We start from the raw sequence: 15,815 nt of genomic DNA, 5'->3' as shown, positions 1-15,815 counted from the left end.
AGACACTGTTGTGCCCTCTTGACAAGAGTGGTGGGGTTGTTGGTCCATGTCATGTCTTTGGTGATGTGAACACTGAGGAACTGAAAACTGCTAAGTCTCTCTACTGCAGTCCTATTGATGTGGATCGGACATGTTCCCTCCTCTGTTTCCTGAAGTCAATAATCAACTCTTTTGTTTTGCTGACTTTGAGGGAGAGGTTGTTGTCCTGGCACCGCAATTCCAGTTCACTTACCTCCTCCCTATATGCTGACTCGTCGTTGTTGGTTCCATGCTTACAACCTTGATGATGGAGTTGGTGTCGTGCAAAGCCACACAGTCGTGTGTGAACAGGGAGTACAGCAGAGGGCTGAGGACACACCCCTGGGGGGCCCCTGTGTTAAGAGTCAGTGTGGAGGAGGTGTTGTTGCCAATCCTCACAGTCTGTGGTCTGCCCGTCAGGAAGTCCAGCATCCAGTGCAGAGAGTGGTGTCCAGACGCAGAGTTCTGAGCTTGGTGTCAACAATAGTGTTGAATGCTGAACTGTAGTCAATGAACAGCATCGTCACATAGGTGTTCCTTTTGTTCAGATGTGTTACGGCTGTGTGAATAGCAATGGAAATGGCATTTTCTGTGGATCTGTTGGAGCGGTAGGCAAATTGGAGTGGGTCCACTGTGCCTAGCATGCTGGCCTTGATGTGGTCCATGACCAGCTTCTCGAAGCACTTCATGACGACCGGGTGAGCGTGATGAGGCGATAGTCATTTGGGCATGTCGTCTTGTTTTTCTTGGGCACTGGGATGATGGAAGTCTCTTTGAAGCAGGTGGGGACTACAGCCTGGGACAGGGACAGATTAAAGATGTCAGAGAAGACACCCGCCAGCTGGTTAGCACACACTCCCAGGAATGCCATCTGGGCCAGTGTATTCACTCTTTTGAGAGTTTTCCTCACGTCAGCCTCGGAGAGCAAAAGCACCTGGTCGTCCGGAGCAGCTAGACTCTTCCTGGATGGATCGGTATTGTCTGTCTCGAAGCGAGCATAGAATGTGTTAATCTCGTCTGGGAGGAAGGCTTCGGGGGGCACCACACTGCTGGATTTGCCTTTGTAGTCCGTGATAGTCTAGTCCTTGTCACATGCTTCACGGGTCTGAGTTGTCAAGCATCAATTCCATTTTGAGTCTGTATTGTCTATTTACTTCCCTAATGGATTTGCGGAGCTCGTATCTTCTTGCCTTGTACTTGCCTGCTGACATTGTATGCTGTAGTACGGGCACTCAGCATGGTACGGATATCTCTGTTCATCCAGGGTTTTTGGTTTGGGTATGTTCGGATTGTTAATGTGGGTACAACATCATCAACACATTTCCAAATGAAGCCTGTGACTGACGATGTACACTACCGGTCAAAAGTGTTTGAACACCTACTCATTCAATGGTTTTTCTTTCTTTGTTACTATTTGTTACTATTTTCTACATTGTAGAATAATACTGAAGACATCGAAACTATTTGAGATTCTTCAAATAGCCACCCTTTGCCTTGATGACAGCTTTTCACACTCTTGGCATTCTCTCAACCAGCTTCACCTGGAATGCTTTTCCCACATATGCTGAGCACTTGTTGGCTGCTTTTCCTTCACTCTGCGGTCCAACTCATCCCAAACCATCTCAGTTTGGCTGAGGTCGAGGGATTGTGGAGGCCAGGTCATCTGATGCAGCACTCCATCACTCTCCTTCTTGATAAAATAGCCCTTACACAACCTGGGTCATTGTCCTGTTGAAAAATAAATGATAGTTCCACTAAGCCCAAACCAGATGGGATAGCCTATCACTGCAGAATGCTGTGGTAGCCATGCTGGTTAAATGTGCCTTGCATTCTAAATAAATCACAGACAGCGTCACGAGCAAAGCACCCCCACACCATCACACCTCATCCTCCATGCTTTACGGTGGGAAATATATATGAGGAGATCATTCATAAACCCACACCGCGTCTCACAAAGACACAGAACAAAAAATCTCAGATTTTGACTCCAAACCAAAGGACAGATTTCCACAGGTCTAATGTCCATTGCTCGTGTTTCTAGGCCCAAGCAAGTCTCTTCTTATTATTGGTGTCCTTTAGTAGTGGTTTCTTTGCAGCAATTTGACCATGAAGGCCTGATTCACGCAGTCTCCTCTGAACTGTTGACGTTGAGATGTGTCTGTTACTTGAACTCTGTGAAGCATTTATTTGGGCTGCAATTTCTGAGGCTGGTAACTCTAATGAGCTTATCCTCTGCAGCAGAGGGAACTCTGGGTCTTCCATTCCTGTGGCGGACCTCATGAGAGCCAGTTTCATCATAGCGCTTGATGGTTTTTGCGACTGCACTTGAAGAAACGTTCAAAGTTCTTTACATTTTCTGGATTGAGTGACCTTCATGTCTTAAAGTAATGATGGACTGTCATTTCTCTTTGCTTGTTTGAGCTTTTCTTGCCATAATATGGACTTTTACCAAATAGGGCTATCTTTTGTATACCCCCCTACTTTGTCACAACACAACTGATTGCTCGAACACATTAAGAAGGAAAGAAATTCCTCAAATTCCCCTTTAAGAAGGCACACCTGTTAATTGAAATGCGTTCCAGGTGACTATCTCATAAAGCTGGTTGAGAGAATGTCAAGAGTGTGCAAAGTTGTCATCAAGGCAAAGGGTGGCTATTTGAAGAATCTCAAATATATAATATATTTGGATTTGTTTAACACTTTTTTGGTTACTACATGATTCCATATGTGTTATTTAATAGTTTTGATGTCTTCACTATTATTCTACAATGTAGAAAATAGTTTAAAAAATAAAGAAAAACCCTTGAATGAGTAGGTAGTGTATATTCCTCAATGTCAGTGGATGAGTCCTGAGTGGATGAATCTTTGAATATTTTCCAATCATTATTCTCAAAACAGTCCTGCAGCATTGAGTCTGCCTTCTCTGTCCAGCGCCCCACTATTCTCTGTGTTGGTGTCTCCCTCTTGAGTTGCTGCTTGTAGGTCAGGGAGTAGGAACAGAGAGACGTGGTCTAATTGGCTGAAATGGGGAAGGGGGATGGCTTTGTACTTATCATAGATATTTTTATTTACATCCCAGTTAACAATTCTAGGGAGAAAGAACGTTTTTGTAATGTTACCCGTAATGTTCCTTAATGTTTGAGCGTCCAGCTTTCTGAGGGTTAGGAGAATTTTCCATCAATGTCCCACAAACATACTCCACGGAGTTGTATTATTTTCTAGACAACGCATAGAGCCCCGAGTTGATTATCCCTTTTATACCCTGGCTAGATTTGCCACTAGAAATGTGTTAATTTGCTGGTAGAAATGTGTTCAACATTCACTGAAGGAGCCAGCAAGTCAACTAGATAGCTGCAATTGTTGCGTGGTAGACTTGCTAGCTTAGCTAACCAAACAATCAGTCCTAGCTTGCTATTATGAAAATCGAATTCAACAATACCAATACTGTTTCCAATTCGACTTTTGCTTTCAAAAGCAGCTCAAACATAGAACATGTAAGAATGAACTATAGCCATTGAATTCTACCGTGCAAATATACAGTGGGTTATAGGGAAATACTAAATGCTCTAGAATGTCCTTCAAGCCAATCAGAAAGGAGTATTGAACAATGCCATGGTGTATACAATATTAATGTTCTAGACACGTTTCATGGGAATGCCCTTTTGCCCTCGGAACAGCCTCAATTCATCAGGGCATGGACTCTACATGGTGTCCAAAGTGTTCAACATCGATGCTGGCCCATGTTGACTCCAATGCTTCCCACAGTTGTCACAGTGTCAAGTTGACTGGATGTATGTTGGGTGCTGGACCATTCTTGATACACACAGGGAACTGTTGAGTGTGAAAAACCCAGCAGCGTTGCAGTTCTTGACACAAACTGGTGTGCCTGGCACCTACTACCATATCCTGTTCAAAGTCACTTAAATCTTTTGTCTTGCCCATTCACTCTCTGAATGGCACACGTACACAATCCATGTCGCAATTGTCAAGGCTTAAAACTCCTTCTTTAACCCGTCTCCTCCGCTTAATCTACACTGATTGAAGGGGATTTAACTAGCGACATCAATAAGTGATCATTGCTTTCACCTGGATAGACTATGTCACGGAAAGAGCAGTTGTCCTTGATGTTTTGTACACCTTCAGTGTATACAGTGATTATTATTCAACACCTGGGATTTGAACTCACAACCTCATGGTTCACGGCATTCAGATATTCCTGCTACACCATCATGTCTGCGTCAGTTATCAGTTAATTTGACTATTCTCTCATTATTGATTTGATTTACTTATTTCAAAATGTGAAGTTTTTCTGCATAGTTGTCTGATGTTGGTGGGGCATATTAACCTGTTTTAAGGATACTCCTGAATCACTAGGATCAACGAAAGTTTGTCTTGAGTGTACTTTTAACAGAGATGAGATTTACTTCAAAGTGCATTCACCCTATTACTTATGCATAGGAAGTTCTTTCAGTTCTACATATGTGCCTAGGGAGGAGGGGTTAGGGTTTGTTCTGGACAGGGCCTAACTATACTGGCCCAATAAGCAGATGCCTTAGAGATATCCCTTATTGGGACAGTGGTTAGGGTGTTCGTCATTGGCGCTGGTGGCTTGGGTTTGAGACCTGCTAGGCGAGTCACCCTACTCACACGTCCTTAGCAATATATGTTAATGTCATTATTTGGCAACAGTTACAACACACCTAATTGATCAATCGGTTTTTACTATCCAGTATGTCACCCATTAGCGACTACTGATTACTATATTCATAGGAATCAAAGATATAAATGAAATAAAAATTGTTATTAAAAAATGGACTAATTAAATTGGTCCATAGAATTAGATTTGAATACCATTATATTGCCATGTTATTTCCTTAATATGGGTACATTATTTAGCATGTTCATCATGTTAACGATCATGTCCAACTGTGTGTTCATGACGATGAGTGACCCTCCGGCATGGAGTAAAACTGTTGAGTAAGTTTCCAACCTACGTAGGAGATTATTCATGTTTTGTGGAAGCTATATTGACTGCTTCAGCATCCCATGTATTTTCAAGTCAGTACCTACATTTTGGGGTGGGGGCACTTTAAAAAAAAAAGTGTAAATGTTCATATAAATATCAGTGATTTTTTTGTAATTATTTAAGGTTGGTCATAACATTATTGACAGTAATTTTGACCACTACAAAGTTTCACCAAAAGCTATTTTATAAAGCTTCTCTCTCGTCCCCTCTTTTTGTATTGCAGATATGTTTTCACTGGTATCTATACCGTTGAGGCAACAGTTAAAGTGTTTTCCAGAGGCTTCTGTGTTGGAGATTTCACATTCCTTCGAGATCCATGGAACTGGTTGGATTTTATGGTGATCAGCATGGCGTGAGTATTGGGAGAGTGATTGCCGCCAGTCGTCAGCGCAGTACCATTAGACACGGGGGCAGGTGTTAGAGTGTGTGTGTATTTGTGTTTCTTTGTGTGTCTGTGTGCATGAGTGAAGGAGTAAGGTCAAAGGTCAGAGGACATCTCCAATGGCTTAATGAGTTTGACCTTGGCCTTGTCTGCTTCCTTACCTCTCCTCCCCCCAGGCCCCAGCACCCTATGTACTCTCTCTCCCTCCCTCTCTCCCTCCCTCTCCCTCTCTCCCTCTCTCCCTAATTCACTATGACTCTAAACCCTCTGTCTACTACATCAAATACGACGATGACTTCCACATCCACGACCTGGTCAAAACCATCTAGAATACAACTTTACCCGCTCAAAACCACCTAGAAAGGACTAGTCCCCCCTGCCTCCGATCCTCACACCTGTGCACTCACCTTTTCAACTCAGTCAATTCAGGAAGTGAGGTGAAATTCAGTATTCACCAAAGTTGAAATATTGGGAAACGTCTCAATCATGACGGGAATGTCAATCCATTTCCTGAATTGACTGGATGAAATGGAACTCTCTGCCACCATGACACTTCCCTGTCATTATTGTGGACATGTTCCCTGCCCTGTGTCTCGTCCAGGGTCAGAAGTTTGCTAAAAGTGTGAACTCTGTGACTCAGAATCGACTAGTCTTTTGTAAACAGTACAAAGCTTGCATGTATTTCCTTTTCTTTTAAGCAGCTACGTTTGATTTTGTTTGGCTAAGGAGTACTAATTGTAAATCACTCTGGATAAGACCGTCTGCAAAATGACTCAAATATAAATATATAATATATCTCTCCATCCCTCTCTCTCCTCTCTCTCTCTCACTCTTTCTCTCTCCATAATGCCCTTCTACGCCACTTGCCTCGCTTTATCATGGAGCCCCAATGAATGAAAATATTTGTCCACTTGCAAAGGACGGTCACACACCACACTCTGGGTCTATTTATAGGTGCTCACCTCCTTCCCGGGCTTTGTTTGTCCCAGTACCAAATGGCTGAAGGTCTGTGACGGTCCAAAGTGCTGCACTATGACTGTACTCTATATGGCCTTGGAGCCCCGATGAAAAGTAACACCATACAGTTCATCCACCTAGTTTCAATCATGTAAATATAAGATTACAAATATTTGAGTTACTGTACATATAAGTGGGTTAAGGATCCTACTGTCAAAATCTGAAACAGAGCTTGTTTCTGTGGAGCCCAATGTGATCTAGTTTCTATCAAATGTATTTTTGTAAGTGTCGTCCTTCTTCGAACATTGAAACTTTTGCTGGTGAGTCCCAGCCACATCATGACGTATGCCACTTCATAACTAAATCTCCATATGGTGTCTTACTGGTCTAGTCACACTCCTGCCTTCTGCAGTCAGTTTACAGATAACACTGCCATTTGGCTCTAGAAGTGGACAGTTACCCTGAGCTAAACATATCCTCCGCTAAACCATATCTTTTACCATAGCAACCCTCTGATCCTCTATTTTAGAATAACAACTCAGCCAATGGTATTGAATTAACTGTACATTTAAAGTCCATGAAACGGAAGAGATTTTGGTTCAACTGACACATCAACTGTCAACTCCTCTATTCTAATGTGTGGTTGTGTTGTCATGTTTTGTGCTCGCGCAGGTACCTCACAGAGTTCGTTGACCTGGGCAACGTGTCTGCCCTCAGGACGTTCCGTGTGCTCCGAGCCCTAAAAACAATCACTGTAATTCCCGGTACGTGTCACATAAGAAGGTCCAAATCCCACCGGGGTGTGTTTGTTTACTGCACCACTTGCTTTTGAACACCTGCTTTGGGTCATGTGTACCTCAGTCGGTAAGTGAATGGTGCTAGCAACCCTCAGGTTGTTTTGGGTTGTATTCCCGCACTGTATTGTAAGTCACCTTGAAAAAAGGCATCTGCTAAATTGCATCTGTTATTATATTATAAGTACAATGCTCTGCAAGCTACACAACACAAAATGGGTTATTAATGACGCCATGCGGAGAACAAGGATATCAAGCACAATCAAATATTCTCAACGTTATGTTTTTCGTTCTTCGGCAAATCGTTTTCAGGTCACGGATGATTTGAATGCTTTTTTTTTTGGGGGGGGGGGGTATTTTAAGGTCTGAAAACCATTGTGGGCGCTTTGATCCAGTCGGTGAAGAAGCTGGCTGATGTGATGATCCTGACAGTGTTCTGCCTGGCTGTGTTCGCTCTGGTCGGCCTTCAACTGTTCATGGGAAACCTGAAGCAGAAGTGTGTTTACTGGCCCCCTGTGGAATGGCGTTTGAACTCTACCGACATGGACAACATCACTATGGCCTTCAACGACACCGATGGTTTTAATGACGTCACGGGCTACAGTGGCACAAACAGCAGCAACAGCACGTGGGACTTCAAGGCGTACATCGACGATAAAGGTATTGACAGGCTTTTGATGGCACATTGACGTGTGGAAGCGGAGTTGATAATGGCCAAATGAACCATTGTATTACGTTAATTGGGACTGTATCATGGCACTTACTGTATGATAGTTTTAAATAAGGTATAGACATCTGTATAGGTATATACATTTCTATAAGAAGTATATACATTTGAATAAGAAATAGAAAACAATGCATGCTTCAGTGAAACTGTGGGCAATAATGACACAGAGCGGGGCAACAGCACGTGGGTAATGCATACGTCAAGGATTAAGGTAGTGACAGGCTTTTGATGGCACATTGATTCAGGGAATTGATAATGACTTACTGAACCGTCAACTATATATTCGTTGGGATTTTGTCACAGTACTATATGATATTATGTACAGTGCCTTTGGAAAGTATTCAGACCGCTTGACTTTTCCCACATTTCGTAATGTTACTTTACAGCCGTATTCAGCAATCTACACACGATACCCCATAATGACAAAGCGAAAACAGGTTTTTAGAATACATTTTAAAAACTGAATTACCTTATTTACATAAGTATTCAGACCCTTTGCTATGAAATTCGAAATTGAGCTCATCCTGTTTCCATTTATCATCCTTGAGAAGTTTATACAACTTGATTGGAGTCCACCTGTGGTAAATTCAATTGATTTGACATTTTATAAATTTTTTATTTAACCAGGTAGGCTAGTTGAGAACAAGTTCTCATTTACAACTGCGACCAAGATAAAGCAAAGCAGTTCGACACATACAACAACACAGAGTTACACATGGAATAAACAAACATATAGTCAATAATACAGTTGAAAAAGTCTATATACAGTGTGAGCAAATGAGGTAGGATAAAGGAGGTAAGGCAATAAATAGGCCATGGTGGCGAAGTAATTACAATATAGCAATTAAACACTGGAATGGTAGATGTGCAGAAGATGAATGTGCAAGTAGAGATACTGGGGTGCAAAGGAGCAAGATAAATAAATAAATACAGTATGGGGATGAGGTAGTTGGATGGGCTATTTACAGATGGGCTATGTACAGGTGCAGTGATCTGTGAGCTGCTCTGATGATTTGATTACATGATTTGGAAAGGTACACACCTGTCTATATAAGGTCCCACAGTTGACAGTGCATGTTAGAGCAAAAAACAAGCCATGAGGTCGAAGGAATTGTCCGTAGAGCTCCGAGACAGGATTGTGTCGAGGCACAGGTGTAGGGCACCAAAACCTTTATGCAGTATTGAAGGTCCCCAAGAACACAGTGGCCTTCATCATTTTTAAATGGAAGAAGTTTGGAATCACCAAGACTCTTGCTAGAGCTGGCCGCCCGGCTAAACTGAGCAATCGGGGGAGAAGAGCTTTGGTCAGGGAGGTGACCAGAACCCGATGATCACTCTGACAGAGTTCCATAGTTCCTATGTGGAGATGGGAGAACCTTCAAGAAGTACAACCAGCTCTGTAGCACTCCACCAATCAGGCCTTTATGCTAGAGTAGCCAGACGGAAGCCACTCCTCAGTAGAAGACACATGACAGCCCGCTTGGAGTTTGCCAAAGGGCACCTAAAGACTGTCAGACCATGAGAAACAAGATTCTCTGGTCTGATGAAACCAAGATTAAACTCTTTGGCCTGAATGGCAAGCGTCATGTCTGGAGGAAACTTGGCACCATCCCTACGGTGAAGCATGGGGGTGGCAGCATCATGCTGTGGGGGTGTTTTTCAGCGGCAGGGACTGGGAGACTAGTCAGAATCGAGGCGAAGATGAACTGAGCAAAGTACAGAGAGATCCTTGATGAAAACCTGCTCCAGAGTGCTCAGAACCTCAGACTGGGGCGAATGTTTACCTTCCAACAGGACAACGACCCTAAGCACACAGCCAAGACAACGCAGGAGTGGCTTCGGGACTAGTCTCTGAATGTCCTTGAGTGGCCCAGCCAGAGCCCGGACTTGAACCCGATCGAACATCTCTGGAGAGACCTGAAAATAGCTGTGCATTAACGCTGCCCATCCAACCTGACAGAGCTTGAGAGGATCTGCAGAGAAGAATGGGAGAAACTCCCCAAATACAGGTGTGCCAAGCTTGTAGCGTCATACCCATGTAGACTCAGGGCTGTGCTTGCTGGTAAAGGGGCTTCAACATAGTAAAGGGTCTGAATACTTATGTAAATGTGATATCTTTTTTTTTTTTTTTTTTTGCAAAAAAAATCTAATAACCTGTTTTTGCTTTGTCGTTATGGGATATTGTGTGTAGATTGATGAGGAAAAAAAACAATTTTAGAATAAGGCTGTAAGGTAACAAAACGTGGAAAAAGTCAAAGAGGCTGAATACTTTCCGAATGCACTGTATATCAACTTGGTACACTTTCTAATGGGGGTCCCTTCTCTGTTTTCCTCCAGTGAACCATTACTTCCTTCCTGGAATGTTAGACCCTCTTCTTTGTGGAAACGCTTCTGATGCTGGGTAGGTTTTTGGGGATATCAGAGTTGAGCATATGGGTAGCTTTATAATCTTGCCTTGTCTCTGTTGATAATGCAATATATGGTGCAAAGTATTTCAACGTAATTCAAATATAACATATCTTTGAATGCTGAAGATCATAAGTCCCGTTCAAGTTGTTGTGCCACTTTCATTGGCATTTTGACAGAAATTGCCCTGAAGGATACACGTGTATGAAGGCCGGAGGGAATCCCAACTATGGATACACAAGCTACGACAGTTTTGGATGGGCCTACCTTGCCCTATTTCGGCTTATGACACAGGACTTCTGGGAAAATCTATTCCAGCTGGTGCGTATACATCATGTGCTTCGATGGCAACGACATAGAGATGTATTTGCTTCTGACATTTCCTGAAATGTACATCTGTAACATCAGCCGGTAGACCAGGATTGAATTTGAGAGGTTGCAATCTTATGTGTCATCAGGGATATTGATACAGAAAGAGTACTCGCTCGGTTTCATGGTGATTTAACTGGCCGTTCCCCCCCCCCCCCCCCTTACCCATAGACTCTTCGCTCAGCAGGGAAAACCTATATGATTTTCTTTGTGGTGGTGATCTTCCTGGGCTCGTTCTACCTGATCAACCTGATCCTGGCTGTGGTGGCCATGGCGTATGCGGAGCAGAACGAGGCCACCATGGCCGAGGCCAAGGAGAAGGAGGAGGAGTACGCCATGATCATGGTGCAGCTGAAGGAAAGGAGAGAAGCGGAGGTCAAAGAGGTGTGATCAACTTACTATGTATGCGAAGTGCTTTGAGCATCCGGGAAGAAAAGGCCCTGTATATAAATCCTATCAACTAACAATAAATTGCACTCTTTGATCCGATGATGGTTGATAGAGTAAGATTTCGTTAGTCGATTCAACTCTAGATTCAAATATCTAACGAACTTGATGAATACACAAAATACCTAGTGTTCATTTGCAGATTATTGCTCATGTTGGTCGTTCTCGTCCTTGGTTTGTTTGATTCTGGTCAATGATTGACTGATTATTTGACTGACAGAGACATGACAGGCATCATGAACACCATGAACACGCTGAAGTTGCTGGCAGTCAGACGTCACTGTCCAGTAGAACGTCTAAGAAAGAGAAAGGTGAAATGGCAGATCAAGAGGTCGCTGATGATGAGGCGTGTACGTCCTCCAGCCTTTATAGCGAGGCTATAAAGGACTCCAACGGAGGCCTCGTGATCAGTCCCAACGCCAACAAGGTCCTGGCAGACCAGGAGGTGAGCTGCATGGCTCAGATGGGTTGCTGTGCTCTTGATGTTATGACCTTTTTCACACTAATGTGCCGACCTGAACCAAACTGTGCTGGCTCGGATATTGTTTATTCACATTTTCCTTTTCAGGACGGTTTTAGGAACAATGATGAATGCATAACCAATGAATGCATAACTAACTCAGTACAGCTTGGTTTGGTTAGGCTGAAGAAATGGGTTACTGGCCTCCCGAGTGGCGCAGCAGTGTCTAAGGCACTGTACCGTGTTCGATCCCTGGCTGTATCACAACCGGCCGTGATCGGGAGTCCCATAGGGCGGCGCACAATTGGCCCATCGTCGTCCGGGTTAGGGGAGGGTTTGGCCCGGGGGGGCTTTCTTGGCTCATTGCGCTCTAACGACTCCTTGGGGCGGGGCGGGCGCCTGCAAGCTGACCTCGGTCGTCAGGCGAATGGTGTTTCCTCCGACACATTGGTGCGGCTGCCTTCCCGGGTTAAGTGGGCGAGTGTTATTAAGAAGCGTGGTTTGGCGGGTCATGTTTCGGAGGATGCATGACACGACTTTCGTCTCCCGAGACCGTCGAGGAGTTGCAGCGATGAGACAAGATCGAATTTGGGGAGAAAAAAAGGGCGTAAAATATAGATATATTTTTGAAGTGTGTTGCTATGCGCCTGATGGTTAAGTGTGTCTTGTTTCTCTTTGTTCTACAGTCTGCTGTTGTGTTGAAGAGGGCCAGTGATCCCAAGGGGAGCGAGGACCAGCTGGAAGTAGTAGGCCTGCAGAGGAAGACACCCAGTTCATCCAGTGTTTACAGCCAAGATGCCATGGACGGTAATTGTCAGAAATCGCAATGGATCTGTATAACGAGAAATGAAATGTCCTAAGGAATCCTCGTGTGGGACTGGAATGTGATGTATAGGACTGTGATATCCACCAATACCTGTGTTCCATATGGCTACTGTAGTAGAGCAAGGGCTTCTTTTATATTATTTTGTGAGTTATGCAGAGTTTCATCATCAAAGTTTCCCATCTAATGCACTGATGGCGCATTGTGTCAGCTTCTTCTGCTATAAGACCTACAACCCAAGACCTTACACGTTTTAACTTTAGGTGCTCAAGATAAGTAATACTTTTCAAGACCTACATAGACTTTAATAATATTTTTGAACTTTAGGTGCTGCAACCATTAAATAAAGGTTGAAAACAAATCATGAACCCATAAAAAGTCCTTATCGTGAAAGGGTTGTGTACAAAATAACTAACAACCTCCTCCTTTACCCTCATTCCAACAGATTTGGAGGAGGAACTGAGACCTTGTCCGCCTTGCTGGTACAAGTGTTCAGACATATTCCTGAAATGGAACTGCTGTGTGCCCTGGGTGACTTTCAAGAAGTGGATGTACTTCATAGTGATGGACCCATTCGTGGACTTGGGTATCACCATCTGCATTGTGCTCAACACCATGTTCATGGCCATGGAGCACTACCCCATGACACCAGCGTTTGAAGAAGTGCTGAGTGTGGGGAACTTGGTGAGTTACCTTCCTTAATGATGCTCTTCCACTTCACCTCTTCTGAAGCCATGATAAGGATACCTCAGAAATCTCTCTCTCATAATGATCATCTTGAAAATGCAGGTTTACAGTGCAGAATCTGCATATCTACACATGGCACAGGTTTCAATATAATTCACTAGGCCCTCCCCTCTCTCAACTCTTGTACAGGTCTTCACAGGAATCTTCACAGCAGAGATGGTGCTGAAGCTCTTCGCCATGGATCCGTACTACTACTTCCAGGTCGGGTGGAACATCTTCGACAGCATCATTGTGACAATGAGCCTGGTGGAGCTGGGGCTGGCCAACGTCGAGGGTCTGTCCGTGCTCCGTTCCTTCCGTCTGGTGAGAGTAACTCCACCCAGAGTTTAGAACACACTCTCTCAGTGTAACTGTGCAGTGAGAATGGATCCCGATAGATCAAAGCATTTTCATAAAATAGTTGCAAGAGTACTGGGTAATTTACCAAAGTTATCTAGAAGAAAAAGAAACGCACACCATTTTTAGGCGAGGTGCTGGCTAGCGGAGTAGAAAACTTAAAAATAAAGGAGAGCCGCACACTCTAGGAGCTCAGATACAAAAATGTAATTACCAACGTTTCGACAGCCAAGCTGTCTTCATCGGGGTATAATCACAGACCCTGCGGGATGACTCGTTTATATAGTGTCAAAAGACACACAGGTGTCTGTAATCATGGCCTATAAAGAGTGGCCTAATATCATTGGTTAATTCTCAAATATTAAAATGGCATACAAAGAGCAGCATACAAAAAACAAATGGATAGCATACGATCATAGATTCATTTTAGTCTACACAAGCTTACAAACAATTACAATGGCAAAGTCACAATAATCACAAGAGTGGCTTCAGATCAAAGTCTACGTTGAGACCGAAGGGAGCAAGGGTCTTTAAGTTAAAGATCCAGGCAGCCTCTCGTTTTAACAATAAATTATCAAGGTCACCCCCTCTCCTAGGGAGGGTGACATGTTCGATGCCAATATAACGCAGAGACGAAATCAAGTGGCCTGCCTCCAAAAAGTGAGCCGCAACTGGGTAATTCAAGTTTTTGCACCTAATGGTGCTACGATGCTCTGAGATACGTACTTTTAATTCGCGCTTTGTTTTACCCACATCATTTTTACCACAAGGACAAGTTATAAGATAAATAACTGCCTTAGTGGAGCACGTAATAACACCTTTGATTGGGATCGATTTGTGGGTTACAGTCTATTTTCAATCCTCTCAAAAAGGTTTTCTTGCCTAACATCATTATTTGGAAACGGTATATTGATGATATTTTTGTTCTATGGAGGGGTGATGCAAAACAGCTCCAGGCATTCCATGCTTTTCTTAACTCCTGTTCTGAACATTTGAGATTTACTATGCAATCTGATACACGTCAAATCGGTTTTCTTGATCTTCTGATCTTGTGTGAAGATAATGTTCTATACACTGATCTTTACAGGAAACCTACTGATCGTAACAGTTTGTTGAGGGCTGATAGTTGTCACCCATTTCCCTTGAAAAACAGTTTGCCTTACAGTCAATTATTTCGAATCAAAAGAATTTGCAAAAAACTATCAGATTTCGACAGAAATATGGCTGAGACGCAAAGAAAGTTCAAGGAGAGGGGGTACAAAAATGATCAGATTAATATTGCCATTGAGAAATTACAAAACAAAACGAGACATGGCCTTTTTCAAGGGCAGTCTCGCAAAAAGACGCATTCTTGCATTCTAACTACCCGCTATTCAAAGCGCTCTGAACAAATTAAGGGAATCGTTCACAAACATTGGCACATTCTAAAATCCGATGATAGTCTCGGTAATGTGTTTTCGGACCTTCCCTTGGTCGTATTTTCGTGGGGCAGAAATCTCAGAGACCAATTGGTACACTCTGATTTACCACCCCAAGATATTCCCGAACAACGTCTATTTGCGCCCCTACTGGATGGAAATTACAAGTGTAATGGCTTTGCTCAATGCAATGGCACTTATAAATGCTGATCCTTCAAACACCCACAAACAGGGAAATCGATCCCCATCAAAGGTGTTATTACGTGCTCCACTAAGGCAGTTATTTATCTTATAACTTGTCCTTGTGGTAAAAATGATGTGGGTAAAACAAAGCGCGAATTAAAAGTACGTATCTCAGAGCATCGTAGCACCATCAGGTGCAAAAACTTGAATTACCCAGTTGCGGCCCACTTTTTGGAGGCAGGCCACTCGATTTCGTCTCTGCGTTATATTGGCATCGAACATGTAACCCTCCCTAGGAGAGGAGGTGACCTTGATAATTTATTGTTAAAACGAGAGGCTGCCTGGATCTTTAATTTAAAGACCCTTGCTCCCTTTGGTCTCAACGTAGACTTTGACCTGAAGCCATTCTTGTGATTATTGTGACTTTGCCATTGTAATTGTTTGTAAGCTTGTGTAGTCTAAAATGAATCTATGATCGTATGCTATCCATTTGTTTTTTGTATGCTGCTCTTTGTATGCCATTTTAATATTTGAGAATTAACCAATGATATTAGGCCACTCTTGGCCATGATTACAGACACTTGTGTGTCTTTTGACACTATATAAACGAGTCATCCCGCAGTGTTTGATTATACCCTGATGAAGACAGCTTGGCTGTCGAAACGTTGGTAATTACATTTTTGCATCTGAGCTCCTAGAGTGTGCGGCTCTCCTTTATTTTT

The 15,815-nt window shown here is 43.2% G+C and overlaps 1 protein-coding gene across 1 annotated transcript in view; it reads left to right on the top strand.

Annotated features, from left to right (window-relative positions):
• Nucleotides 1–4,910: 4,910 nt before the first annotated feature.
• Nucleotides 4,911–15,815, top strand: part of LOC112070196 (sodium channel protein type 4 subunit alpha B-like) — a 34,998-nt gene continuing 24,093 nt past the window's right edge. The window contains exons 1-11 of the mRNA XM_024137613.2: nucleotides 4,911–4,995; nucleotides 5,268–5,396; nucleotides 7,056–7,147; nucleotides 7,541–7,837; nucleotides 10,242–10,305; nucleotides 10,490–10,631; nucleotides 10,851–11,063; nucleotides 11,347–11,571; nucleotides 12,273–12,393; nucleotides 12,855–13,093; nucleotides 13,286–13,459. Coding sequence (XP_023993381.2) covers nucleotides 4,916–4,995; nucleotides 5,268–5,396; nucleotides 7,056–7,147; nucleotides 7,541–7,837; nucleotides 10,242–10,305; nucleotides 10,490–10,631; nucleotides 10,851–11,063; nucleotides 11,347–11,571; nucleotides 12,273–12,393; nucleotides 12,855–13,093; nucleotides 13,286–13,459 — 1,776 coding nt within the window. The 5' untranslated portion in view covers nucleotides 4,911–4,915. The remainder of the gene's footprint in view (nucleotides 4,996–5,267; nucleotides 5,397–7,055; nucleotides 7,148–7,540; nucleotides 7,838–10,241; nucleotides 10,306–10,489; nucleotides 10,632–10,850; nucleotides 11,064–11,346; nucleotides 11,572–12,272; nucleotides 12,394–12,854; nucleotides 13,094–13,285; nucleotides 13,460–15,815) is intronic.

The sequence above is a fragment of the Salvelinus sp. IW2-2015 genome, unplaced genomic scaffold (assembly GCF_002910315.2).
Source record: "Salvelinus sp. IW2-2015 unplaced genomic scaffold, ASM291031v2 Un_scaffold1253, whole genome shotgun sequence".
Lineage (NCBI taxonomy): Eukaryota > Metazoa > Chordata > Actinopteri > Salmoniformes > Salmonidae > Salvelinus > Salvelinus sp. IW2-2015.
Note: the sequence above shows the minus strand (reverse complement) of the source record. Positions and strands in the feature narration are given on the sequence as shown.